Raw genomic sequence first — 27954 nt, forward strand, 5'->3', positions numbered from 1 at the left:
CAGCACGGGGATGGCCAGGAAAAGTGGGAGATGGAAGGTCTTAATTAACAGCCAGAAGCCCGGTGTCGCTGGCCTGGGAGTCGGAGCGAGGTCAGGAAGAGCCAGGAATGCCGAAGATGAGTCTGATCCTAGAGGCAAGAGGGAGCTGGGGAGGTGACAGGATCGGACCCGGCTTGGGGGAAGTGACTGGAGGAGGAACTGGAACAGGCGGTACCGGGGGGCAGGCAGTCCCACCCCGGGGCCACCACGAGGCGATCAGGGCCAGAGAGAGGCGGGCACTGGAAACGTTTAGTGCAGGCCGTCACAAAGCACTGGCTACGGCGGGATGAGAGAGATCCCAAGCCTTGGGGACTGGCGGGGTGGTCGTGCCCTCAAGAGGTAGGGGGAGATGTGGGAGAAGGGAGGGCTGTCAGAGAAAGACAAGGAGCAGAGCGTTAGCCAGGCTGAGCTTGTTATGACCATAGGACATCCAAGAGGCTGTGGGAGATGGAAGACCGGAGGAGCCAGCACAAAGGTTAGGGAAGGATAATTAGATGGGAATCATCAAAGTAGAGATGATAACTGAAAGCAGAAAAGGGAAGAGGGCCCAAAACAGAACCTGGTGGGACACCCACAAACGGCAGAGAAAAGCTAAATGAAGATCCAGGAGACTAAGCAGCACCGGGCACGCAGACAGGAGGAGAATGGGAGGAAGCGGCGCCCCATCTAAAATCCCACCTCTTCCAGGGAACCCCCTGTCATTCCAGTGCTTCCTTCTGCTAGAGGTCCTAATCCCAACAGCTGGTTTGTAACTTTTTGTTATCTCCCCCAGGAGACTGTGAGCTCCCGGAGGGAGGATCTCTGGCACTTAGCACAGGGCTGGTAACAGCACAATCAACATCATTTAGGTGACTTGGGTCTCGATCACAGCGATGGATGGAGCCAACGTGATGTTTAGGACAATGCAAAGAGATGAAGGGGCTGTGACCAAAACAGAAACCAAAGCCCTGGGGGATGGAGCCCTGAGCCAGGATTGTCTAGATCCCTCCACAGGAAGGACCTGAGCCAGGATTGCCTGGATCCCTCCACAGGAAGGACCTGAGCCAGGATTGTCTGGATCCCTCCACAGGAATGATCTGAAATGACCCACTGAGGATCAATGACATTGAGGGTTTGCCCATCCCATGAAAAGGGCTGGGTGGGAAGAAAGTCTCACCCAAGCACTGAGTCTCATTCCAGAAATTGAGGCTGGAAAGAGAAGTAAATAGAAGAAAATGTCAAACAAAAGGAAGAAAAAGTAAGAGAACTCAAGAGATGGAAAAAGAATGACCTATTCATGAGGACTACAAGATCACCTGAAAGAAAGGAGTGAAGAAAGACACATAAAACGCAGCATTAAAGGAAGTCAGAACTGCAATGGAAAGAGAATTAAAAGCTGAGAAAGCCTTATGCAAGTAATTAATTACCAGCTAATTAGAACGGGACAAACAAAAAACAAAGATTCCATGTAAAAAGAAAAACAAAATTTTAAATGAAAGTATTGATTAAAAAAAGAATCTTCTGGTAAATTCACCTCTTGCCACTCTGACAATGCTGTCACACAGGGCACCATCCCCCGCAGGCCCAGAGCCAGCAACCTTCTGGCTGTCCACTGGAAAGGGGTTTGGGGCAGCCTGTAAGTCTGCTACTGCAGCCCTGGCAGAGAGGGCCATCTGGGGGGAAGGGGTGCTCTGGAGGGGGCGGTGCCTCAGGGACAAGGGACCAGCCTTCCTTACTGTTAGGTTACTTGAAGGTATCTGAGAATGTTTTAATCTCAGAGGTGGGGAGAAGTGTATGAGCTTCATTTCTTGCCCAGAATTCCTACTTTAGAGAGATCTGAGAGGTCTTACTGGTCACAGGACCCAGAGTGAAGAACGCACCACAACTATGTGATTTCAGCTCACATCCAGCAAAGATGCAAAGTTGGGAAGGGAGGGGAGGTTCTGAGCCAACTGTTTTTAGAAGAAGAATGGCCAATTATTAAAGGCTTCACAAAAATGTTCCAAATCACTAAAAACAAAAGAGGGCAAACTCACAACTACTCGACAATTCCAGCTGAAAAACCAGGTAAGGCCCTGTAAACAAAGCACCTAAGACGCCCATGTCTCCTGCCGAGCCCCTACCGAGAGGTCACTGCCAGAGGGGAGGCCTCGGCCACACCCAAACCAATGGCACCTTCTACAGCTGATCAGGGACGAGCAGAGCCCCGGCTGTGTGAGGGCAGCACGCCAGGACTGCGCTGTGAGGGGGGCCGAGAGGAGCGTGGCAAGGCTGATGGGAACTGACTCAAGGCGGAGACCAGGATCCCAACACTGCAACACCACCACCACCAAACTTGCCTCCAAAGAGCTAGCAGGAGACGCATCCCTGCCAGTCACTTGGAGAAGCAGAGGGCCACAGATGGAGAACATTAGTACAGAGGGCGTCATCTTTTTTTGATATATTTATCAGTCCCACTAAGCTGTTATTTTGGGGGTCTTTTTTGGATAAGAAAAATAACTGTTATAATGACTGACTCTTGAAGAATAGGAAAAGAAATGACACAAGGGAAATTTAGGTGATGTAAAAGCAAAAATATCAGTAAAATACCTTTAATTTTTAAAAAGATATGTCAAATTCAATCTGCAATTTGGCCCATCATTCTGCAATACAATAGTGATCAATGAATGCATTCAAAAGATCATTCCTTCTGTGGTTCTTAATGGATTTCAGTAAAGATTGGTATGTAGACAGAAGTTACAGAGAAATATACTTCAACTAAATAAGGTCTATACTTCACACAGAGTCACCATCTAGGACCAATCTGCAATTGTTTGAAATTTGATTTTCAGTTCCACATTCTCTCCCTCTCATCCCCTATCTCCTTTACTCAATAAGAAAGCAAGAAAAAAAGGGCCATTACAAAACAGACTCTTTCATTGCCCATGTTCAACAAAATACTTATTTCTGTCTTGCATTTCCTCTCCCTGGAAATAGGTAATTTGTTTTGTCATCAATCTTATGAAACTGGTTGGTTCCTTATGTTGACCATTATTCTAAGTCTTTCTTTGAAAAAAAAGTTTCATGACATCATATATTTCTTATATCATCATAGTTATTTCAACTATCCCACCCATCCTAGAGACCCATCCTATGTAACAAATATAGTGTGTCTGGAAAAGAAAAAATCAGTACAGCTGACTGATACTTTGAAACAGTTTGAAAACCTGGGCAGTGTGTATGTAGCATCTATGGACCTCTCACCTCCAGGGAGGATGGGTTGGTGGGGTTCTTTCATTTCTCCTTATTCAAGTCCCACAAGATCTTCATCTCTGAGTTACATTCACTTTGGGTGTTTTGGTGTGGGGGCTACTCTGTCTAAACACTGCTGTGGTCACTTTTAGGGTTTTGTTTTCCTGGCTCTGCGAACTTCACTTGGAGATCTTTCCATGCATTTCTGTGTCCATCACAGACCATTTCTTATAGCACAACAATGTTCCATTACATTCACAGACCACAATTTCTTTAGCCATTCTCCAACTGGAGGGCTCCTAGTTTGTTCCCAGTTCTTAGCTACCACAAGGAGTGCTGATACTCTGGAGTACATGGGTACTTTCTTCTCAATGATCAGTTTCTTGGATTATAAGTCCAGGAATGGAGCCTCTGATTCAATGGGGATGGACATTTTAATAATTTTATTTGCATAATTCCAAATTGCCTTCTAAAACAGTTGCACCAATGCCTAGGTACTCTAATTCTGCTCCAACTCTTACTACTATCACTGCATAAATTGTTCCTTGAGTTCTATTAACTTTACTTTGCATCAATTCATAATAGTCCTTCCAGGTTTTCCCAAAACCATGCCCTTCATCATTTTTTACAGCACAACAGGATTCCATCACAAAACAAAATTTGTTCAGCAATTTCATAACTGACAGTCAAGACTTCAATTTCCAATTCTTGGCCACTATGAAAAAGCGGCTATAAATATTTTTGTGCACATGGACCTTCTTTCTGCTTCTCTGACCTCTAAGGGGTCTAGGAGTGGAACTCTAGACTTCAGAGCAAAGAATCTACCTGAGAGTTCTGGAGGGCCAAGCTTGGGACTCACCATGCTAAATTCAATATCAACACGAGGAATAGTGCAGAGTGTGAGTGATTTCTGCCCCTCATTCAGGGGAAATTCTTCAGCAACTTTTCACAGCATTAAAAGAATTTCTGGTAAACTGGGTTCGCGTTTTGGAGCATTCAGAAAAGAGCTCAGTGGCAGCACACCAGCCTTACCACGTGGGGCAGGGAGTTACCTGGCTCGTTCCCGGGCTGCGTCCTCCCGAGCTTTCTCTTTCTCTTGCCTCTGCTGCTCGATGCGCGCCTCCTGCTCTCTCCTCTTCATCAGCAGCTCTTCCACGCGAGCCTGACGCTCAGCTTCCAGAGCTCGTTTGCGTTCCTAATATCAGAATCATTGTTTCCAAAGATATGTTTTCAACTGAAAAATAATGAAAGCCATCCCGCTCTTTCCACTGACCAAGAGATTAGGTCTTTGGTGCCAAATTTCTGCCTTAGCCACAAGGAACACAGTCCTAGTGGTTGCAAACTAAACCCAAGGGCCCAAACACACCCATCTTAAAGTAACTTATTCTTTTCATCTGAGTGCTGCAACAAAAGTATTTAATCACAAAATTATTAATTTAACAATACGAGAAATTATAATACAAAATCATGCTTCTGAAGCCCCAAACAGACACGCGCTGGGGCTGCCCACAGCAGCCACTCCACAAATGCTGACAGACTCTCTCGGCAGCCTTCTACTTAACAGAGAGCTGAGGACGGATGGCTCATGAGGCAGGCAGCAGGAGGAGCTGGGCTTGGAGGCCCAAGCCCCCACTGACTGTGCTGCGGCAGTGTACAAAGGGCTGCCTTTCCTCTGTGGCTCCGCCTCTTTAATTAAAAGCTAATTACCTGCACTGCTTCATCTCGGGCTTGCTTTTCCTCTTGTCTTCGCTGACGTTCCTCTTGTAATTCATTCAGCCGCTGTTCATATTCTTTCAGCTTAGAAAGCACATCATGCCGTTTATTCTGGGCTTCCAAGGTATTTATAAATGCGATTTCATTTACCTATAATAAAGCAATGGGTAACTCAATGACTTCAAACTGAATTCAACCAATTTTAGACTGTAAGTTAATAGTAATCTAATCAGCAATGGAGACTTCTTCCAAGGATATAGATTACTTTGCCTTATAAAATCCTTCATGAATTTTGGAATGATGATCTGGGTAACTTCTGATAATAAGCCTCTCTGAACTTAAGCTAGTCTTTGTTCAAAAGACACCACTTTGGGAAGGTCACTTGTCCCCCATCTGAAGTCTTTCCAGTGGGTTGGTCTCTTCGTTAGCATAGCCTTCCGACATGAATTCATTAGTGGAGGTATATGTAGCTTCTCTACCAAAAAAAAAAAAAAGCCAAATAGCTTTTAGAAACCACCAGAAGTATGCTACTGGGCCATCTGAAAGTATCTCAAAAGAGCGGGTAGGAAGCTATGTCATCTTTTCTTCTTTTAACATTGATCTCTGACCGAGGAAATACAGATTTATCTTTGGAATACACATTTAAGCCTATGGACATTACCATGACTAAACATAAAGCTCTGTAAGAAAACATATGTCAACTTAACTATATCCCAAAGAGAAGAAAAGGTGGACAAAGGACCTCCACTTGGCTGCCTAGGTCTGGAATTTTACTCTTTTTTTCTACGATTAAGCTCAATTAAAGTCAATAAATATCTGTTAAGTGCCTATTGCTAAGTGCTAAGGAAACAAAAAGGCTGACCAGTCCCTGGTTTTTAGTTAATTCTGACTTGAAAGGTACAATATGAACAATTATGTACAAACTATAGATAAGATAAATTTGAAATGATCAAAAGAAGGAAGGCACTAAAATTAGGGATCCTGAGAAAGGCTTCCTCAAGAAGGCAAACTTTTAGAAAGAAGTTCTGCGAAGTCAGGAGGTAGAGGGAGAACATTCCAGACATGATGAGAGATAAATGCCTGAAGCTGAGATAGGAAATATTTTATTTAAGGCAATGTTACCAGATCATGAGTGAAATGAATGAAACTAGGGTGCTAATTACCAGTAGCCAGTAGCATGGAGAGATGGTGCAGATATAAGAAAATTGCAAGATTTTCTATATCATCCTAAAAGTGACAGAGAGCCACTGTCTGACTGAATAGGGTGTGATATGTTGCATTTTAGGAAATATTGCTTTAACAACTAAGTGAAGGACGGCTGGAGAAGCAGGGAAACCAATCTGCAGGCTTGCAGGCAGAAGGCAATAAAGGTCTTCATTAGGGTGGGGGCCATGTCAGAGAAGTGGGCATATGGGCAAATGTTACAAAGATAAAATCAAAGGCCTTGGCAACAGATTGGATAGGGGGTGGGGGAGGTGGGTAGTGAGGAGATGAGAAGACACCTGGGATTCAAGCTGGAGTGACTGGGAATTTGGTGGGCTCTTCGATAGTAAGAAGGAAGTGTGAGGGGGGCAGGCTTTGTCAGGAAAGAAAATGAGCTAAGTTTAGGACATCCTGAATTTCGATATCTCTGGACATCCAGTTATCCAGGGAAATTTCAACAGGCAGCTGGAAATTTAATATTGGAAGTCAACAGAGAATTCAGAGCTAGATAAGTAGATTTCAGAATCATTGGCACGTAAACTGAATTCACAAGAATTGATGAGATCCCCTAGAGAAATAATAAAGGCAGAGATGAGATGAGGGACCAGACAGAGTCCTGTGGGATACCCATGAAGATTTAGCAAAGGATGGTAAAAACAGGTAGAAGGAGAACCACAAGAAGCACTTTCATGAAGACAAAGGCCAAGGATTGCTGAGCCTTCTCACTAGTCTTCATACAGCCCTGAAAGAAGTATGCTGGGAAGGCCTGAAACAGGCTTTGTGTATATATATTGAGAAACAAGAATTTAATAAGAAATTAACAAGAATTTTCTAACACCAAGTTTGCCAAACATTTGAGTTGGAACTAAAACCAGAACAAAAGAAAGACCATCAGACCATAGGTCCTTTGTGATGCACAGAAATATGGTCATCCTATACAGAGAGGCTTGGAGAGACCTACATGGACTGATGCTAAGTGAGATGAGCAGAACCAGGAGATCATTATACACTTCGACAACGATATTGTATGAGGATGTATTCTGATGGAAGTGGATTTCTATGACAAAGAGACTTAACTGAGTTTCAATGGATAAATGATGGACAGAAACAGCTACACCCAAAGAAGGAATACTGGGAAATGAATGTGAACTATTAGCATTTTTGATTTTCTTCCCGAGTTATTTTTAATCTTCTGAATCCAATTCTCCCTGTGCAGCGGGAGAACTGTTCGGTTCTGCAAATATGTATTGTATCTAGGATATACTGCAACATATTTAACATATATAGGACTGCTTGCCATCTTGGGGGGGTGGGTGGAGGGAGGGAGGGGAAAAAACGAAACATAAGTGATTGCAAGGGATAATGTTGTATAAAAACTATCCTGGCATGGATTCTGTCAATACAAAGTTATTAATTAAATAAAATAAAATTAAAAAAAAAAAGAAATATGGTCATCCTGTACTGAAGATCTTATGATGAACATTTGTTAAAAGATGACCCTAAAAACTGGTACCATTACATCATGCATAGACTTAAAGATAGTGAAGTCTTCCAGATAAATGTTCTTTATGAAGAATTTTTTTCCTACATCAAGCACTGAAATATTGTAAGGCCTGCTAAGGGAAAGCCATAATCACAACAACGATAATAACAACAATAACAATAATAATTCAGCTCAACTACTCACATGAGAAAAACAAAACAAAACGAAGAATGTATTCTATCCAGACCGTAGTTTGTAAGTTGGATGGTAACCCAGAGAACTGATGGATCAGAACATCTATTTTGGAAAAACCAGGAAGAAGCGATAGGAATTTGTGTACCGAGGACAAGCACCACAAACTTGACACTAGGGTAACAGTAGGCACTATCCCATTCAGGATGGTAAGATCCACAGGGCACCAGGCCTAGTGGAAAGAGATTCTAGGAGATCACAAATCTTCTGCTGCCCAACCACCCAGGAAACAAGCCACCTGGTAGCTCCTATTTTACTTGATTGTTCCTTAGATCAAAATGATAGGTCAGTTATTTTTTTCATGGCCTCTAAAAAACCTGATTACTGGGGGATGGGCAATACACTTTTGAAGACAAGGATGAGGGAGAATTTAAAAAGTCAGCTCTGCTAAAATCTCTAAGTGCTAGAGGACAGAAGCTGGAAAAGGATTAGGGTCCATCTAATTACATTCCTTTATCTGACCGAGGAATATGCTTAGGGCTGGGGCCTTCTTCCCCCCATTCTCCCCATGCTACTACCAAACTCTGTCCCACAACAGAACCCCGCCCCTACTCCTCCTTCCTTGAAGAAGTATAGCTATTGTCAGAACTTTTTGAATTTTCCACCCTAAACAACGTTTCCCACTTGGGGCAAAACCCTGGTCATCTAAGCCTGGTTCTAGATACTGTAGGGAGACAGTGGACTAGGCCCACAATCAAACAGGAGGAAACCAGGATGACTTTTAGAAACTAAAGAGAGTTTCAACGACCTCAAGGTTCTACCTGACACAAAGGCCCTCACCTCTGAATATCTATGAAGTATGGAATGTCACCTCCTTTGCAGAGTTAAAACTAAGGCACCAAAATGTTGGTGAAATACAAGAGCAGGCGTGACTCTGCAGGTAAATGTTATAGCAAACACTGAGAAAGAAAAGTCTGACCAGAAAAGAGGGGAGCTGGGAATGTAACAAGGGTCCAAGGCAGCTGCCGGGCAGGCTCGTCAGCTCCTGGGGGAACACTTCACAGAGGATTTACACAAAAACATGACAAAGAATCACAGAAATGAGTGGAAGAGCTTCAGGATCTGTACCACTGGAGGGAGCACCCACACTGAGATGATAATAAACCCATCAAATTATCCCAACAAAACATCTTTTTCTATGACTAATTATTTGTTTCAAAACTAAAAAGATGTGATTACTACCTTCCACCATAGAGAACACAGCCTCTTTCTAAGTTTTCATGGGTTTGTGTGGTCAACTAAAAATTTATTTGTTATTCAGTCTTCATAGCGATGGGCCTTTCTATTCTTAACTAGTCTGGTCCACAGATATTAAGAGACAGAAGTGGTCACACAATTGTGAACGAATCCAGCCATTCTGGAGAGCGATTTGGAACTGTGCTCACAAAGTTATCAAACTGCACATACCCTTTGATCCAGCAGTGTTTCTACTGGGCTTATACCCCAAAGAGATACTAAAGGAGGGAAAGGGACCTGTATGTGCCAAAATGTTTGTAGCAGCCCTGTTTGTAGTAGCTAGAAGCTGGAAAATGAAAGGATGTCCATCAATTGGAGAATGGTTGGGTAAATTGTGGTATATGAACATTATGGAATATTATTGTTCTGTAAGATGAATACAGGATGAATACAGAGAGGACTGGCGAGACTTACGTGAACTGATGCTAAGTGAAATGAGCAGAACCAGGAGATCATTATATACCTCAACAATGATACTGTATGAGGATGTATTCTGATGGAAGTGGATCTCTTCGATAAAGAGAGCTAACTCAGTTTCAATTGATCAAAGATGGACAGAAGCCGCTACACCCAAAGAAAGAACACTGGGAAATGAATATAAACTGCTTGCATTTTTGTTTTTCTTCCCGGGTTATTTCTACCTTCTGAATCCAATTCTCCCTGTGCAACAAGAGAACTGTTCTGTTCTGCACACGTATATTGTATCTAGGATATACTGTGACATATTTAACATGTATAGGACTGCTTGTCATCTGGGGGAGGGGGTGAAGGGAGGGAGGGGAAAAATCCAAACAGAAGTGAGTGCAAGGGATAATGTTGTAAAAAATTACCCTGGCATGGGCTCTGTCAATAAAAAGTTATTTAAAAAAAAAAAAGGAAGAAGTGGTCACACACCTGTTTTTAGTTTTTCTAGATTAAAAACTTGCCCACATTTGAGGTCTTCTGCTATAGCTCTGAAGAACCCAAGTTCACTTTGCATGATCAGTCAGCAGAAGAGACTTTTAGTGGAGAATGAATAATATACTTTAAATGTATTATGGATGTACATTTCTGGGTTGGCCTGAGAATCAAAATACAATCTATAATACTTTTTCTAAGAGAAAACCAGTTTTAAGTCCTAAACAACCAACTAACAAAATCTAAATACAATTCTCACAGATATTTAATCTGCATATTATTGATTTGTGGAACAAAGTGCTATTTACTTTAACGTATCGCCTTTTAAAAACAATATAGACCCTTTAAAACACTCTAATAAAACATTTCTTTCTATAAACTGCTTTTTAAGAGGCATTTTCCATGACTTGTGTGAGAGGAGTAAAATATGAATATTTAAAAAAATTATGAATACAAAAGACCAATTCATTGACATATCTGGCCATGCACAAAGGGGAAAAAAGACCAAGTTGGATATTTGAGTAGCAATACTGGAAAAATGGAAAACCAACTGCATTATACCACTAAGTAAGGAACCTTCTAACTGATTAAAAATAATACAAAATACATTACCTATATCATAAGGCTTATGAGACAACTGGGATGTAGAACCTCCTCAAAATATGAAACATTATTCTAAAATAAAATAGTTACTATGATAATTTTCAACCAAGAAGAAATTGTCCAGTATAAAGTTAAGACAGTCCAAAAGCAAGAAGGGATACAGTTTTTCACCAATTGAAGTGTTAGACAACACCAAATGAGAAAGTGATAGCAACGTTTGACAAAGATTACAGCAGATGTGTATTTCATTAAAAAGAATTCAGTCATAAATCTGCGGAACTAATGAGAAAGGAGGAAAAATGGTGGATTTTCTGTTTTTATGTGTTTTTTTGACATAAACATTTAGAAAAGAAATTTCAGAGATTGGTTAATAGCCAACAACTGAAAGGTATAGAACCAACTCAGGCAGTAATTGTCAGCAGGATCTCCTGACTACATTATCCAGAAGTAAGTATTTTATCTAAGTCTTCTGGCTCAATTAAGTTAGATTTTCAAGAATAAAGGAGCCCCAAAGGTCAGCCAATCTCACTTATTTGTAAGCTATGTAAATTTACTTCAAGAATTTAAACATCTGTCTAGATGGGAATTACATAAACCATAATTTCCTTAATATGATTACAGAAGTCACATCAGCATAAAAATAATAACTAAGGTAAATGTGCTAGAAAATTAAACAAATATGAATCCATTTAAACCAAGTGAAAAATAACCATTAAAATAGCCATACAGTGAGTACCAATATTCACATGTTCCTGCCATTCGACAAATGAATATTCTGACAAGACAGTTTCAGATTTCCTGGTATCATCTGGTCAAGGATTACGGGAAGGAAAAAAACATTAAGCTTAGACAAAAATCCTGTTTTGAGTCTTCAGAGCAGCACAGAAGTGTCCTTGAAATTCCCAAAGCCCAGCAAAGTTAAAGTTCTGGGAGGCTCAGGATAGGGGCTGTGCATCTGGGATGTGAAAGCCAGACTAGCTCAAGACAGAGATTCCTCACCAAAGAGTAGGCCACAAAGTTCTACAAAGATGGTAGCATCTGAGATATCAGTGCAAGAGTATTAGCAGTGCCTCTGACATCCTGAGACAATGAACAAAATGACTTTAAAAGAATATAATCTGCAAAACCATACACACATTCGTAGCAAGTGGTCCTACTTATGACCTTTTAAAAATAATCAGGTTTGATAAAAATGACAAAAGTATCTTTAAAAGGAAAATGGCCAAGTTTACTGTTCAGAAGGTACCTTGGCTTCTTCCTCTTGTGCCTTTTTCACGATGGCTTGTAATTGCACTTCCCGCTTAAATTCAGCATGAAGTAATTTCTCCTCCATCATTCTCCTTCGTTGATCCAGTAACTCTTCCTTCCACTTTCGGACATCTTTTTCCTGTGCACAAAGCGTTAATGTTACGACTTAAATGTGGCCTTCAGCCTTCCCCTCTTCCACATAAGTGACCACATAAACGTGGAGCTTTCGCACCTTCCTTCCACTGATTACTATTTGATAGTGAAAGAAAGGAACAGAACCCACTGGAGAGTATCTAGGGTCCGTTCTGTTTCTCTTCCCATCTCTCCCAAAGCTGTCACACATCTCCACACCCTCATTTCATGTGTCCCAAGCAAGAAACTTCACGGCTGATATTCTGAAAATGACAAAGTGGAGACAATCATTTACAACAGTTCCTTGTTATAAAAAGAAAGAACACGGTGACCAGGAATCAGAAATAGAAGCGACAATGTCACCTCATAGGGCATTTCAGCTCCCCTCCATTTTTAGATAAGAAGACTGGGGCACAGAGGAGTAATTTGCTCAGGACCACCCAGCTTTTAAGATGAAGAATCTACATTTGAACCCAGGTCTTTTGGCTTAAGTCACTATATCTGTAGACTTAGCATGTCAAATGTCCTCTACCAGTCAGGTGTTTCTTGTAAAAGTTGCAGAAGCATTGTGAAACAGAAAAAGCTCAGAATGTAAAGTCAGAAGACAATTCCTATTCTGAAGCAGACTCCTATTCCTATCTTCTTTCTTCAATCTGGCCTCTTTCTATTCCACCTAGTTCCCAAATCAAGCAATTCCATGGATCATGGAACCTTAAAATGCCTTTATTTCTCTGAACCCCCATTTTTTCAACTGTAAAACAAGAATAATCCCTGTTTTTTTTTAACTACCCCTCAGAGATTATTACATGTAAATGGAATATGATATATGTAAAAAACACTGAAAACCATAAAGCCCTAAGCAAATAGAAGATGAGGATATTAGGGGAAAATGTGTGACACAAGGAGCTGGACTCCATAGTTCCTAATGCTCCTTTTATCTCCACTGCTCTACAATGCTATGGCTTGCTTTGCAAGGACGTTCTGACACAGAATGAAAAATCACAAACAATTTCTATTTCAGTTTAAACATACAAGAAGAAAAAAATGTCAACATCAATATGGGACTTACCCAAAAATAGGTTAAAGTAAAAATGTAAGAGTTTATTATCATAAGCATTTGAGTTTCATCTCTTTATGATAAATTATTAAAACAAAAATGATAAAAGCTATGAATTGCTGATAATCAAAGGTCTTCAAAGTATTTCCCTTTTTGTATCTTGTATTGTATTTTGAAGCCAGTTTTATGCATCAGCATCCCACTAGAACCAGCTCAATACTACATTCTGTTATAGTATGGATCATTTTATCTTCCACAAAATCTTAAGAAGAACATTCAGAGAAAGGACAACTTTAAAATAATTAATAATTTTAAGTATCAATGGACTGGCACACACTTCCTTTCCAGCCCTCTCTCCCCCTCTCTTTCTCTCCAATCTATAAAGAGATTTCATCTGTATCCAAAGAATACACAAAAATATACCAACTGTGAGGATATAATCTACACAGGATTATCTGTAATAATATATAGCATATTTAAGTATACTAAAAATATATCCTTTAGCTATACAATAAGTCAATTTTGTGAATTTCTAAAGAAAAGCAGCTTCACCCAGTAGACTCTGGATTATTAATCAGCTGGGGTACATAATCATTCTTATAAATCTGAATCAGTTCCCTATATGTACATCAGAAATAAAGACTGTCAGAAAAACTTATTGTAAAGTGTTGTCTCATTGTTCATTTCTCAATTTTCAGCTGTACATATTCTCTTTATGAAAAACTTTTAAATCACATGTAATAATATTATTCATTTTATCTTTTACAACCTCCTTTCTCTCATTTGATCATAAATTGTTGCATATCCACAAAACTGAGACTAATTTCTTCCTTGCTTTTTCTAATTTGTTTACACTGTCATATTTTATTGTTAAGGCATAAATCTATTTTGAATTAATCCTGATAGACTGTGAAAAGATGTTGATCTATACTTAGTGTCTGACAGACTGCAATAGTTTTTCAATAGTTTTAGTTAAATAGTGAGATATTGCTACAATAAATGATTTTCTTAATAATGCACCAGCCCTGCATTCCTGGTTTAAATTCAACCCGGTAATAGATTACTGTAATCTTCCTATTTATGTAAACTTTGTATAAATATTAATTATAATCTTTGGTCTATTTTTTCCTGTTTTGATTCTTCCTTAAGTATCAAAACCATATTTGAATCACAGAAGAAATCTGATAAGCTTTCTTTCGTCTTTTGAAAAACTGTCTATCTAGTTTAGAATTAATTTTTCTTTAAATGTCTGATAGAATTCATGTGTAAATCCATTTGGTCCTTTTGTTTGTTTTTTGGTAGATGGAAGTACAATTATGGCTTGTTTAATTTCTTTTCTTCTATTAACTTGTTCCATTGATTTCTTGTTCCATTAATCTGTACATTTCATCTTTTTGAAAATATTCATCCATTTCATTTAGATAATCAGTCTTACTGACATAAAATTGGACAAAATCACTTCTAATAATTCCTTCATTGAATCTTCAATAGTTGTAAATTCATTCTTTTCATTTTTCATGTTGGTTATTTAGTTTTCTCCTTTCCTTGTTTTAATCCACTTAGCTAACTGCTTATCTTTACAAACAAGCAAACAAAAAGTCCAGCTCCTAATTCTATTTATTAATTCATTTGGCTTTTTGTTTTTAATTTATTTTCAATATCATTTTTTAAAATAACTTTTTATTGATAGAACTCATGCCAGGGTAATTTTTTACAACATTATCCCTTGCATTCACTTCTGTTCCGATTTTTCCCCTCCCTACCTCCACCCCCGCCCCCAGATGGCAAGCAATCCTTTACATGTTGAATAGGTTACAGTTCAATATCATCTTGATTCTATTTTCATGAAAGAAACTTTTGCCTTGGCTTACATACTTAAAATCTTCATATGTTATTTCATTGTCATTATCTTTAATAAATTTATTGGTTTTTCCTATGACTTGTTCTTTGACCCATCTATTCTTTAGAAAACTCCCTCTGTAATTTTAAGTCATTATTAAATATAATTTTTATTGTGTTATGGTCAGTAAAAGATGCATTTTATATATAAGTTTATCCCATTCACATTCATGGTTATTTTTAATTGTGTATTTATCTTTATTCCACTCTCTCATCTTTTCCTTCTTCCATTTTATCAAATCTATCTTTTAATGAATTATATGCCTTTTCCAAATCCTCTTACAGAGTTTCTTTTCCTTTCCCCATTTTTCTTCTAGTTCTCTTTTGAGATCTTTTAAAATTTTTTCTAGAAGAGCCTTGTTTGATGGGGACCAGTTTATATCACCTTTTGGGGCCTCCATCTGGAGACAATCTGTCTTTAGTCACCTCAGGGTTTGAAATTGGTTCTTCTTTTTCACCACAGAAGCTATTACCAGAATCTTCTTTACTTTTTTACTCATTTTTTTCTGCCTTTTTTTTTTTTTTTTAAAACATTTTTACTGCTTTTAGGACAGGGGAGGCTTTCCAAGCTTCCTTTCTCCGCAGCAGCTTCCTCTTTCCACAGCAGTGGTGTGCTGGGATCACGCAGACTCATTCCTGGTGCTGGGTGGGTGCATCCAGGATTTGGGGTTCATTATTAAACTTTGTGTTTAATAACACAGAGAAAGAAAATTATAGACCAATCTCCCTAATGAATATTGATGCTAAAATCTTAAATAAAATATTAGCAAAAAGATTACAGAAAATCGTCACCAGGATAATACACTATGACCAAGTAGGATTTATACCAGGAATGCAGGGCTGGTTCAATATTAGGAAAACTATTAGCATAATTGACTATATCAATAACCAAACAAACAAAAACCATATGATCATCTCAATAGATGCAGAAAAAGCATTTGATAAAATCCAACATCCATTCCTAATAAAAACACTTGAGAGCATAGGAATAAATGGACTTTTCCTTAAAATAGTCAGGAGCATATATTTAAAACCATCAGTAAGCATCATATGCAATGGGGAAAAACTGGAACCTTTCCCAGTAAGATCTGGAGTGAAGCAAGGTTGCCCTCTATCACCATTATTATTTAATATCATATTAGAAACACTAGCCTCGGCAATAAGAGTCGAGAAAGATATTAAAGGAATTAGAGTAGGCAATGAAGAAACCAAACTATCACTCTTTGCAGATGATATGATGGTATACCTAGAGAACCCCAGAGATTCTACTAAAAAGCTATTAGAAATAATTCATAATTTCAGCAAAGTAGCTGGCTACAAAATAAATCCCCATAAATCCTCAGCATTTTTATACATCTCCAACAAAACCCAACAGCAAGAGATACAAAGAGAAATTCCATTCAGAATAACTGTTGATACCATAAAATATTTGGGAATCTATCTACCAAAGGAAAGTCAGGAATTATATGAGCAAAATTATAAAAAAGTCTCCACACAAATAAAGTCAGACTTAAATAATTGGAAAAATATTAAGTGCTCTTGGATCGGCCGAGCGAACATAATAAAGATGACAATACTCCCTAAACTAATCTATTTATTTAGTGCTATACCAATCAGACTTCCAAGAAAATATTTTAATGATCTAGAAAAAATAACAACAAAATTCATATGGAACAATAAAAAGTCGAAAATCTCAAGGGAATTAATGAAAAAAAAATCAAATGAAGGTGGCCTAGCTGTACCTGATCTAAAATTATATTATAAAGCAGCAGTCACCAAAACCATTTGGTATTGGCTAAGAAACAGATTAGTGGATCAGTGGAAAAGGTTAGGTTCACAAGACAGAATAGTCAACTATAGCAATCTAGTGTTTGACAAACCCAAAGCCCCTAACTTCTGGAAAAAGAATTCATTATTTGATAAAAACTGCTGAGATAATTGGAAATTAGTATGGCAGAAATTAGGCATGGACCCACACTTAACACCACATACCAAGATAAGATCAAAATGGGTCCATGACCTAGGCATAAACAATGAGATTATAAATAAATTAGAGGAACATAGAATAGTTTATCTCTCAGACTTGTGGAGGAGAAAGAAATTTGTGACCAAAGATGAACTAGAGACCATTACTGATCACAAAATAGAAAATTTTGATTACATCAAATTAAAAAGCCTTTGTACAAACAAAACTAATGCAAACAAGATTAGAAGGGAAGCAACAAACTGGGAAAACATCTTCACAGTTAAAGGTTCTGATAAAGGCCTCATTTCTAAAATATATAGAGAACTGACTCAAATTTATAAGAAATCAAGCCATTCTCCAATTGATAAATGGTCAAAGGATATGAACAGACAATTTTCAGAGGATGAAATTGAAACTATTACCACTCATATGAAAGAGTGTTCCAAATCATTATTGATCAGAGAAATGCAAATTAAGACAACTCTGAGATACCACTACACACCTGTCAGATTGGCTAAGATGACAGGAAAAAATAATGATGAATGTTGGAGGGGATGTGGGAAAACTGGGACACTAATGCATTGTTGGTGGAGTTGTGAACGAATCCAATCATTCTGGACAGCAATCTGGAATTATGCCCAAAAAATTATCAAATTGTGCATACCCTTTGATCCAGCAGTGTTTCTATTGGGCTTATATCCCAAAGAAATACTAAAGAAGGGAAAGTGACCTGTATGTGCCAAAATGTTTGTAGCAACCCTATTTGTAGTGGCTAGAAACTGGAAAATGAATGGATGCCCATCAATTGGAGAATGGCTGGGTAAATTGTGGTATATGAATGTTATGGAATATTATTGTTCTGTAAGAAATGACCAGCAGGATGAATACAGAAAGGACTGGCGAGACTTACATGAACTGATGCTAAGTGAAATGAGTAGAACCAGGAGATCATTATACACTTCGACAGCGATATTGTATGAGGACATATTTTGATGGAAGTGGATTTCTTTGACAAAGAGACCTGAGTTTCAATGGATAAATGATGGACAAAAGCAGCTACACCCAAAGAAAGAACACTGGGAAATGAATGTGAACTATCTGCATTTTTGTTTTTCTTCCCGGGTTATTTATACCTTCTGAATCCAATTCTCCCTATGCAACAAGAGAACTGTTCGGTTCTGCAAACATATATTGTATCTAGGATATACTGCAACATATCCAACATATAAAGGACTGCTTGCCATCTAGGGGAGGGGGTGGAGGGAGGGAGGGGAAAAAATCGGAAAAGAAACGAGTGCAAGGGATAATGTTGTCAATATAAAGTAATTATTAAATAAAAATTAATAGAGGTAAACAGTATTACCTCCCAGGGCTAATACAAGGATCATTTTAGATAGAGTATATAGTATATAGCCCCATATGAAAAGGGAAGGGACTAAGAAAGGGGCACTGAAGAGTCTTGAAGGAGCCAGGGAAACAGAGGTATGGTAATGAGAGAGAGGGCAGGAGGACAAAGGCAAGGAGCTGAGGAATGAAATCTTGTGCTCCAGGAGCTGCCACAGCCCAGTGTAGCTAGACTATATATACACACTATACATAGTAGACTACAGACTATGGAGGGCTCTGGAGAGGTAGGTGATGTCACATGACCAGAAAGTAGGAAAAGGACAGGTTATACAGAGCTTCGAACACCAGGAAGAGTATACCTTTGATTCTGGAGCTAACAGGGAGCCCCTAGAAGCCACATAGCAGCTGCAGGAGGCCCAACCATTCCCACAGCAGACCCAGAAGATTACACTGCCGTGACCACAGCTCTGACAGGGACCAGAGACAGGCTCAGAAAGGACCTCCCTGCCTTCCGCGCAGGCAAAACAGCTTACCCGTTCTAACAATTTCTGAAGCTTCAATGTTTTCTCTTCCCGCAGTTTTTCCCTTAGCTGCTGGGCCTTCATTTGCTTTTCTTCATGTTTCTTCTTGGATTCTGCAATTGTCCTGTTGACACATTAGGAAGAAGCAAGGGACAAACACTTTAGAAGATTCAATGCAAAAATCTACACTCAAATCAGAAGTCAAACTTCTTGAAAAACAAACCCATTCTTAACTGCAAGTCATTTATGTTAGTCATGTAGTTCTGAAGGTGTCAGCAATTCTTCAGGGGCAAGGGCCTTAAAAGACTAAATGACAGCTGTTTTTAATGCTATGGGATGGCCAGTTTCTTTTGATAGTGAGGATATTAAGTCAGGTTTAAAAGCTCAAACCTTTTGCGCGAGGGTGAGGAAAGCTTTTCATGCATGTGAATTCCATGTCCTGGAGGTCGGGCAGGTTCCTCCTCGACTATATCACCCCAAGATGTATTTTGACGCCATGACTCTCGAGCTGCTCCAAGTTAAAAATCAGTTGATTTTGTTATTAGAGAACAATCTTGTCTGAATATACCATTTTGAAAAATGTAACTCTGAAAGTGACTAGCTGAAATGACAACATCTATTCCTACTCAATCATTTGCTATAAAAAGACACTCCGTGGGAATTTTAGGAAGATGAGATAGTGACATATCCTAGTGGAACCTCTGACCTCACCACACTAAATCATATAAGAGTCCTCCAAAACATTGTTAGAAAGAAAATTAAACACAAGCAACTCACCAAAAAGTAATTCTTGTATATATAAAAAAAAATGGCTTAAGAAGAGCTAAGTGAAAAGGAATAAACCCTACAGAGCCATCAGGCTGCCAAACACTCTGGAATAGGGAGGCGATGCTTCCAGCTATAAAAGAGTTAATTTCAAAACTGGGTACCTGGAATTACATCAGCCTTCAAAGTTCAGAACTGCCCTAGCCCTAGGGGAGCATGTATGCCACAGAAAATCTCTCACTCCATGTGCTTTCCTGAATTCACTTACAAGTTTCTTTTTACAATAAATCTCTCGAAATAGGACTATGCTATGTTATATTATAATATCCTGTTGTATTATAGCCTGCAAACGCTAAAAAAAAAAGCAGGAATTGCAGTCATGATCAAGAGTAATAAAGAACATAAGGAATTTGCATGAACATAGGAAGATCCAAGATAACAGGACAGTTCCCCCATCTTTAAAATGAGAGGGTTGTAATAGATACACTCTAAGGACTATTCCAGATCTAGATGCATGAACATCTAGAAAATCAGGGTAAAAGTAGCAGAACCAAGAAAATGATACAACAGGCTACAACACATAAAACGTTCATAGATGCACAAAATACATATACATAAATACACCTGTCTATCAACATACACACCCATATGAACACCGTTGGGTGGCAGTATTATTGTTCAGGTGTTTTTCAGTTATGTCCAACTCATTGTGACCCCAATTTGGGGTTTTCTCAACAAAGACAGTGAAGCTATAAAAAGCAAACAAACAAACAAACAAAAAAATACTGGAGTTGTTCACCATTTCCTTCTCCAGCTCACTTTATAGTTGAGGAAACTGAGGCAAACAGAATCTGAAGCTAGATTTAAACTCAGAAGGATGAGATTTCTTAGGGCTGAGCCTGGCATTCTATCCGCTATCATCATAATTTTTGCTTCTTCAGCTTTGTCTGATTCTCATTTTACAGATGACGAATTTGAGGCAAGCAGGATTAAGACCCAGGGTCGTACAACTAGTGTCTCAGCCAGATCTGAAGTCAGGAAGATGAGTCTTCCTGATCGCTGGTCGGGCACCGTGTGGACTATGGCAGCCTTGCTGGCCTAGTGGCCCTGTGGAGGGCATGCAGTCCTTTCTTTCCCTCCTCCTATCTGGAAGGGGCAGAATAAATCTTGGTCTCTGTCACCAAGACTTACCCCTTTTCCCCCCTTTCCTTTCTCACATGCGGGAACTCGTCACAATGACTGCCAGGACCCGTTGTCCGGAGCTCACAGCTGCAGATGATGTCTCACTGGGAGACCCTGGGCAGAGAGAGGCCCTCCGCTGATCACTCCCCTCAGAAAGCCATAACCGCCCGAATCATCTCTCCCGGAGGGAGTTCAGCTCAGACCCTTCTCCTTTGCTCCCCTGGCCATCCTCCTCCTCTTCCAGGAATTTTCTGACCCCTCCCCCAAGGCCCCAGCTTAGGAAGCTTCCCAGCCTTGCAGGCTTCTTTTGTGGATGGTCTTCCTCCTCTAGATCCTAAGTTTCTTAAGGACAAGGATTGATTTTCTTTTTGTACTTTTAACCTCCCTTAGCACAGAGCCTGACACATAGCAGGTGCTTAATAAATGTTTACTGACCAATTGGCACTTGCATTACGGGAGCTTTGGAAAAATCTGATAAAAGATGGGGTTTCAGCCTACAGTTGAAGGAAGCCCAGAAAGTTAAGAGTGGAGATAAGGAGAGATACCCAGACTGGGGTCCCAGAAAGTGAAACTGCCCCCGATCAGCCCAAGGCTGAGAGGAGGGGGCCATGTTGTAAAAAATAAGAATCCTGGAGAAGCAGGAAGCAGACAGGTTTGGGAGGATTTAAAAACCAAAGAGATGGTTTTCTATTGGCTCCTACAGGGAGTGGCGAGCTGTCAGAAGGGACTGGGTGGGGAAAGCGGAGACAAGGTCAGCTCATAATTTGGGGAGATCAGTTTGACAGCTGAGTGGAAGATGGGCCGGAATGGGGAGAGACAGACAAAGGAAGATTGGCCAGACTCCAAAAACAGTCTGGACCAGCAGGGGATGGGAGTGAGGGGTGTCCTCCTCAGCCACACCCTGCTACAGTTAGTCTAGGTTTGGGTCTGAGGTCAGATCTGAACTCAGGAAGAGGAGACCTCCTAAAGAGCTCAGCTTGAAATGGCCCAGGGCTCCCCCTGCATCCAGGCCGCCTCCAGTCACATTGGTCTATCTGGCCACTGGCCCCACAGGGCTCGGAGTGGGAAGTGAGGCCGGCGACCTTGCCCAGTCCTCCCTCACTTCTATTCAATTCACTCGCTTGTTATGGCATCATCTCCCTGACGTCATGATCCCCTTCGAGACTGGAGGACAAACAACAGGGGCAATATAGTGCCCCCTCCTCTCTACTTTGCAGAATTCAATTAGGCAAAAGGTTGTTAATAAAATCATAGTAGTGCAGAGCTCTCTTAGAAATCTCCTAAGATTCAGAGAGAACTGTGGGTTCTTTAGAATGATTTAAACTATTGGGTCTCCAGATTATACCAATTTAGTCAGGAGTAAAAACTTTTAGGTTAAACAAATCAAGCAAAGCTCCAGTCTGAGCTGTTGGCCCACCTTGACCTTGCCTTTGGTTTCTGACGCAGCCCTCCCTTCAGGTCTCCTTTTCTCCTCTTGTTCTCATTTTCAGTCATGACTTCCTGCTCACTACTCCTTCCTAGCCCAAATTGTGGTGTCTTGCTCAGCACGTGGGGAGGGGTGGCGGAGGGGGATGGGGAGATACTGCCAGCTGCTGCTGCTCAGATCTTCCAGTCTTCCCCTTAACTCTCAGTCTGACTCTGGGAGTCTAAGTACCTCTCTATCAAACTCCTGGGCAAGATTTAATTCCACTCTCTGACTCAAAGATGACCACGGTCCCAAATGTTTCTCCAGGCAGAGAGAGCAAAGATGCTTGTCCCTCCAAAATGAAAATACCACGATGCTGGGAAGTTCTTCTGAAATCCCTAAAAACCAGAAGTCATCACTCTAACAAATGGACTTTATTTTTCTTTCTCAGAAATAAAGGTTCAAAGTTGAGGGAATGGGAAATGACTCATGTGAAAACAAAAGGAATCAATAAAACATTTTTTTTAAATTAAAAAAAAACTCTTAATAAGTGCATCTCTCTTTATAAGCACATATACATGCACATTCACTTGGTATATATACCTTCATAATCAGCAAGGACATCATTCCAGTCCATAGACATGCCACAGAAAGATATACTTCCACTGCTTACACTAGCCTGAAATATAATAAGGAAAATTTGAACACAAATCTTCAAAGAAAATTCTAAACTAAGAAAGACTCTGTGTGTGTGTGTGTGTGTGTGCGCGCGCGCATACATGTGTATTGTAACAGAATCTTAAATATATCTAACAACCAAAAATGGAGAAAAAAGGAAAAAATACCTCATTTAATTACTTAAAATTTCAGAATGTTGCTTTAATAAAAACAGTGCAAAATATAAACAATAAGACTATAACTGAAAAATTTTAACAGTCCAAATTAAATTTTCTAAACAAGAATTACTCAAAGGATTAAAATGAGCGCCTGACATAAATACCACAGCTTTTGAAATGAAAGAATAAAATAAAATGAAAAAGAAAAAAAATAAATAAAAAATACCAGTAATGGGTGGCATTCATCTAACAATAGCTCATGTCTAAAGGGCCCTTTAAAATTGATGAAGTTTGAACTGTCCAGTCTAGAGTGGAGTTCGCTAGAGAAACACAAACTTTTCATTGGACATTTCTGACTCTTTTCTCTACATCCTACCTATCCGCTTGATGCAGCTGCCAACACCACTACTCCCCTTGGCTACTGCAACAGTGCAGTGATTGGCTGCCCCTACCCCATGTGCAGTCTGAACACTGCTGCCAAAGTAACTTTCCTTGAAGTCATGTATGACTGTTAATTCCCAAGTCAACAACTCAATTCCAAGGGGCCCTTAAAGCTTCTAGGCTCTTTTGTTCTTAAAGCTTGGTACAATTTGCCTCCAACTTGTCTTTCCAACTTCGCTGGATGTGATTGCCCTTGCCACATTTTGTGATCCAAACAACTTCTCTTTGTTCCTCAGCCTCTATGTCTGAGACTTTGTGCTTCTTCTGCCACGCCTGGAATGCCTTCCTGCTGCTCCCCATGCCCGCGCCCCTACCACCCCCCCCGCCTCTTCAAGTCCTTCTCTCTTACTTTAAGATGCAGCTCAGGCTCCATCTTCCACTTGTAACTCCCCCAGCTGCTAGCACCTTCCCTCCAAAATGACTTTGGGTTTGACAACTTTCTACTACTCTCTAGCCCTTCACTTTACATTTGTGCTGTATTTTTTTCCTCTGTCCCTGCTATGTTCCTCATTCGAATGTAGTGGCCACTGGAGTAGGAACTCCTGTACCCTCTGTGCTCGTATCCCTATGCCCAGCACAGTGCCTGGCACAAAGAAGGGCTTAGTAATACTTGTTGACTGATGGGTCAACATGTTGGCTAATGCTGGCACCAGCTTAGAACCTAAACTTCACAAAAGTTAAGTAAGGAGGAGAGTAGAAGGTTAGAAGCAGCACTCCTGGAAAAAGCAGCTGGATGCAAAAAAGGGACAAGCAAGCTTATAAGGGACTGAAAAAAGGCTCAGTTAAGTAAAATCATGCTATTAGCATTTAAGGATGAAGTTGGAAGAACAAAAAGATAAGATAAAAAGAAAAAAAACTCTATGCATCTTATCTTTATCTTCTTCTTCATTCAAGTGGGAGCTCCTGGAGAGCAGCCATCATTCCCCTGTATCTATATACCCAGCACAATGCACTGATCAGTGGCTTAATAAATACTTTTTGATAAAGACTGCTGCACTTCAACCCCCAGATTCAAAGCTTGCCGAGTTCCAAAATCACTGAGGAGAATTCAATTTAACTATTCACACAGGAAAAGCCAAGTGAATGAAGAATGCCAACTGTCCACATTTTGCTACACAATTGGATAGACAACCCCGCAGAAATTCATCCACCAATAAGCACCGTGATGTCTCCAGAATCAAATAGAAGGAAAGCAGCCTGTTTTTTTTTTTTTGGTGAATTGCACAGTCATTTTAATTAACTCACGATTCTCCCTGAAACAAAGGCCTGTGCTTTTGACAACAATATTCTTTCAGTGATGTTGAAGAATGGCTGCTAGTGATAGAACTGAAAGTCTCTAAAGAATTAAAATGGTGGGTCAGCCAAAGGGTAATAGAAAGGTTTATGTAGTGGTGTGAAGACTGAAAATATATTACTAAGAATTGCACCAAAAAAAGCAATAGATAGCTTGTAATCACAGAGATATATAATTGAAAAAAAAAAAAAAGGTGGAAATGTCATGTGGTAAGAACAAGAAGTAAGCACTAGATTCTTTGCACATCCCATTTGTATGCATGTAATTTCAATAAAGATAGATTGCAGAATTTTTATGGAGTGCATGGATTTTTTTTATGTATTTGGTAACTATATTTCAATATAATTGGATTCCTTTGTAATCCTGTGCATTGCATTTTGTGCATTTAAAAACATTATTCTGAAACGAGGTCTATAGGTTTCCCCAGACTACCCAAGGAGTCCATGACTTCCAAAAGTTTAAGAACTTTGAGATAGAGGAAGGCCCCAGAATAATGAAGACTCTCCCTAGAGAGAGTCTGTAGGGGAATGCCAACAAACTTTATATAGGATGGAGTGGGCTAAAACAGGTGGCATCTGTGGAGCAAATATCTAACTGGATGACATCACAGCTCTATTAATGTAGCCAAGTAAAGGGATCATCTATCTTTTTCTGGGATACATAAAATCCATCTCCAAGGAGCAGGAACTTTCTTCAAGAGAAAATATATTCTGCTTCCTCCATTAACTAGGAATTTAGAAAAACAAATTATGTGTGATATGTCTTACACATAAATTTTTTTTATTTATAATTCATTTCTAATTGGCAACCATAATTTACTAAATTATATACAAAATATACCAAAATCTTCTTTCCTCTTCTTTAAGAAAGTTTTTTTAAGTCTATAATTGATTCAACAGATACTCAAATTCAATATTTGCTTGCATTTTAACAAGTATTCATTAATGAACAAAATTCTTGAAGCAATTATGATCCTATGTCTACAATAAGCACTCTGAATGCTCACAGAAAAATCACTGTCATTGTCCGCTTCCAGGTTAATGTCATTGTTTTCTTCGGCCTCGATTTCTCGGGTTAGCTGCTCCTCCTCTGCAATTGCACTAGCAATGGCCTCTTCATTAGCTTTTTCCAAACGATCTGCTAATTCCTCTTTTTTAGCAAGAACTTCCGCCATTGACTATAAAATAAACCAGAAATCACTGATCATCTGGGAAGTTAATCTGTCACTTAATTTTTGATGTACTAGACAAGGATTCTATTAATTTTCACATGAACAGAAATTTAACTGTGAAATTCAGTAGCTAAGCTGTCAAACTTATAAACAAAAAGTGATAAATTTAAATGGATTCATCAAGTTATAACATAATTATAATTCACTAACTTATAAATTCATAACACAAATAAAATCATATGTTAAAATGTACAAATTGAGTTTTTTCCTTAAAAATAATATCACTTCGATAATCTTGTAATTTTTATCCACACAGAATCCCTCTTTCTAGTAACAAAAATAAGAATCACAGGAGATTGCTTTCATGAATTAAAAATTTTCCCCATCTGGAGGCTAAAGGTCCATGACTTATTTCTCCCTGAATTTAGCATGATCTTCATAAAAACTGGCACATCTGGGCCCTTAAACCAAGATTTTTTTATATAAATGGGACATGCTAGGACACTTGATGTGCTGTCATAGCCTTAGCAAACCAAACTTCTATGTGAAGATATCAAAGGTAATAAGATATCAAAGAAGCATTCATTGTATGGGACAGTAATCATTAAAATTCATTAAATAGTAGTCTTTAAATATTCCATGCTGCAAATCTACATATATTCTTGAAGACTAGCATTATTAATATCTCAGAAGTCAGACTTCTATATAGGTTTTAGAATTACAACAATAAAGCTACAGCTTGCAAAAATTCTATAAGACACTTTAGATAACCTATAACTAAAAACAAATTTAAAGTTTCTTATTCATCATTTCTAATTATATAATAATAAAACTGACAAAAAGGAAAAGGAAAAATTTCAAATAGTATAAAGAGATTAAAGGCATATGAAGAACTGTGATAAAAGAAAGATAAAAGAAAGTATGCTTGTATATGCAAATGAATTTATTTCCTCCAAAATAAGTTCAATCACTGTGGCTAAATTCTGTAATTGCAATCTTTAATGATCCTATTTAACTATAAAGAAAGGAAAAAGTAATTTTGATCAGTTTACATGTCATGAATACAACATTCTGATAATAAAATAAAAAACACTTTAAAAAATGATTCATTTTTGCTATTAATACTTTTCACTGTAGCAAAATATCAAATTTAGATTGTTAAGGTGATTTTTTTTTTCTTTTTAGACTCAGGGCAACAATTTTCATACTGGCCTGCTATTTTTTTTTTTTAACAAGAACTACAACTGTACCTAAAAGTATAGAAACATTAATATTTCAAATGAACAATGAAAAATCTGCAAGCAATCTTTAAGTAAAAACAGAAAATAAAATGCCTAAATTTGTTCAACATCATTCCTTACAGTAGACTATTAAAAAATAAAACTTAAAATATATTATTTTTGATGATTTTTCAATGGCTTAGCATATTAATAAAATGACAAAGGAAAAGGAAAAAAATCGACTCATGTTGTCTTCAGCATATGATATTTAATGGGTTCCAAAAAGGCAACATACTTTGTAATGATATTGACTTAAGATTCTAAGAATTTTTTCTTACCAATCTATTAGCACTCACATTTGAAATATCCGAAGGATCCATTTCACTTTCTATTTGGGTTTTCTCTTCTTGGAACTGCTCTATAGGTGACTGCAAAGGAGAAGGGTCGGTCTGTGGCGTATCCAAAATACACTCAGTATCAAGGGGAAACTCAGGTATTTCACAAGAATTCTGTGAGGAATTTTCTTGAACTAAACCATTGGCAGAGGTCCTGATGTCATCTGATGGACGCACTGGGAACTAGGAGAACACATTTACAGAATGAATCAGTGACAATGATAATAATGTGCTTTACAGTTTATAAAATGATTTCCTCACAACTAGAGAAAGGAATTTGCTTCCTTGGTGTCCTGGCCAGCATGTGTCTAAAGGTCTAAAAGCAGCTTGGGAATCTAGATCCCATAATTCCTACTCTAGAACTTTTTCAAAAACACCACAAATTCCTTTTAGTGCAAAAATGGCAAGCACTTTGCTACTAAGACCAAGAATATAAAAT

The 27954-nt window shown here is 38.9% G+C and overlaps 1 protein-coding gene across 1 annotated transcript in view; it reads right to left on the minus strand.

Moving 5' to 3' along the window:
• Positions 1-27954, minus strand: part of SCAPER (S-phase cyclin A associated protein in the ER) — a 362563-nt gene that overhangs the window by 255861 nt on the left and 78748 nt on the right. The window contains exons 10-17 of the mRNA XM_051982442.1: positions 27477-27698; positions 25736-25906; positions 22762-22837; positions 19197-19314; positions 18819-18930; positions 11883-12023; positions 4957-5112; positions 4302-4444 (exon numbers count right to left, since the gene is read on the minus strand). Of these exons, the coding sequence (XP_051838402.1) occupies positions 4302-4444; positions 4957-5112; positions 11883-12023; positions 18819-18930; positions 19197-19314; positions 22762-22837; positions 25736-25906; positions 27477-27698 (1139 nt within the window). The remainder of the gene's footprint in view (positions 1-4301; positions 4445-4956; positions 5113-11882; positions 12024-18818; positions 18931-19196; positions 19315-22761; positions 22838-25735; positions 25907-27476; positions 27699-27954) is intronic.

This window comes from Antechinus flavipes, chromosome 2 (assembly GCF_016432865.1).
Source record: "Antechinus flavipes isolate AdamAnt ecotype Samford, QLD, Australia chromosome 2, AdamAnt_v2, whole genome shotgun sequence".
Classification (NCBI taxonomy): Eukaryota; Metazoa; Chordata; class Mammalia; order Dasyuromorphia; family Dasyuridae; genus Antechinus; species Antechinus flavipes.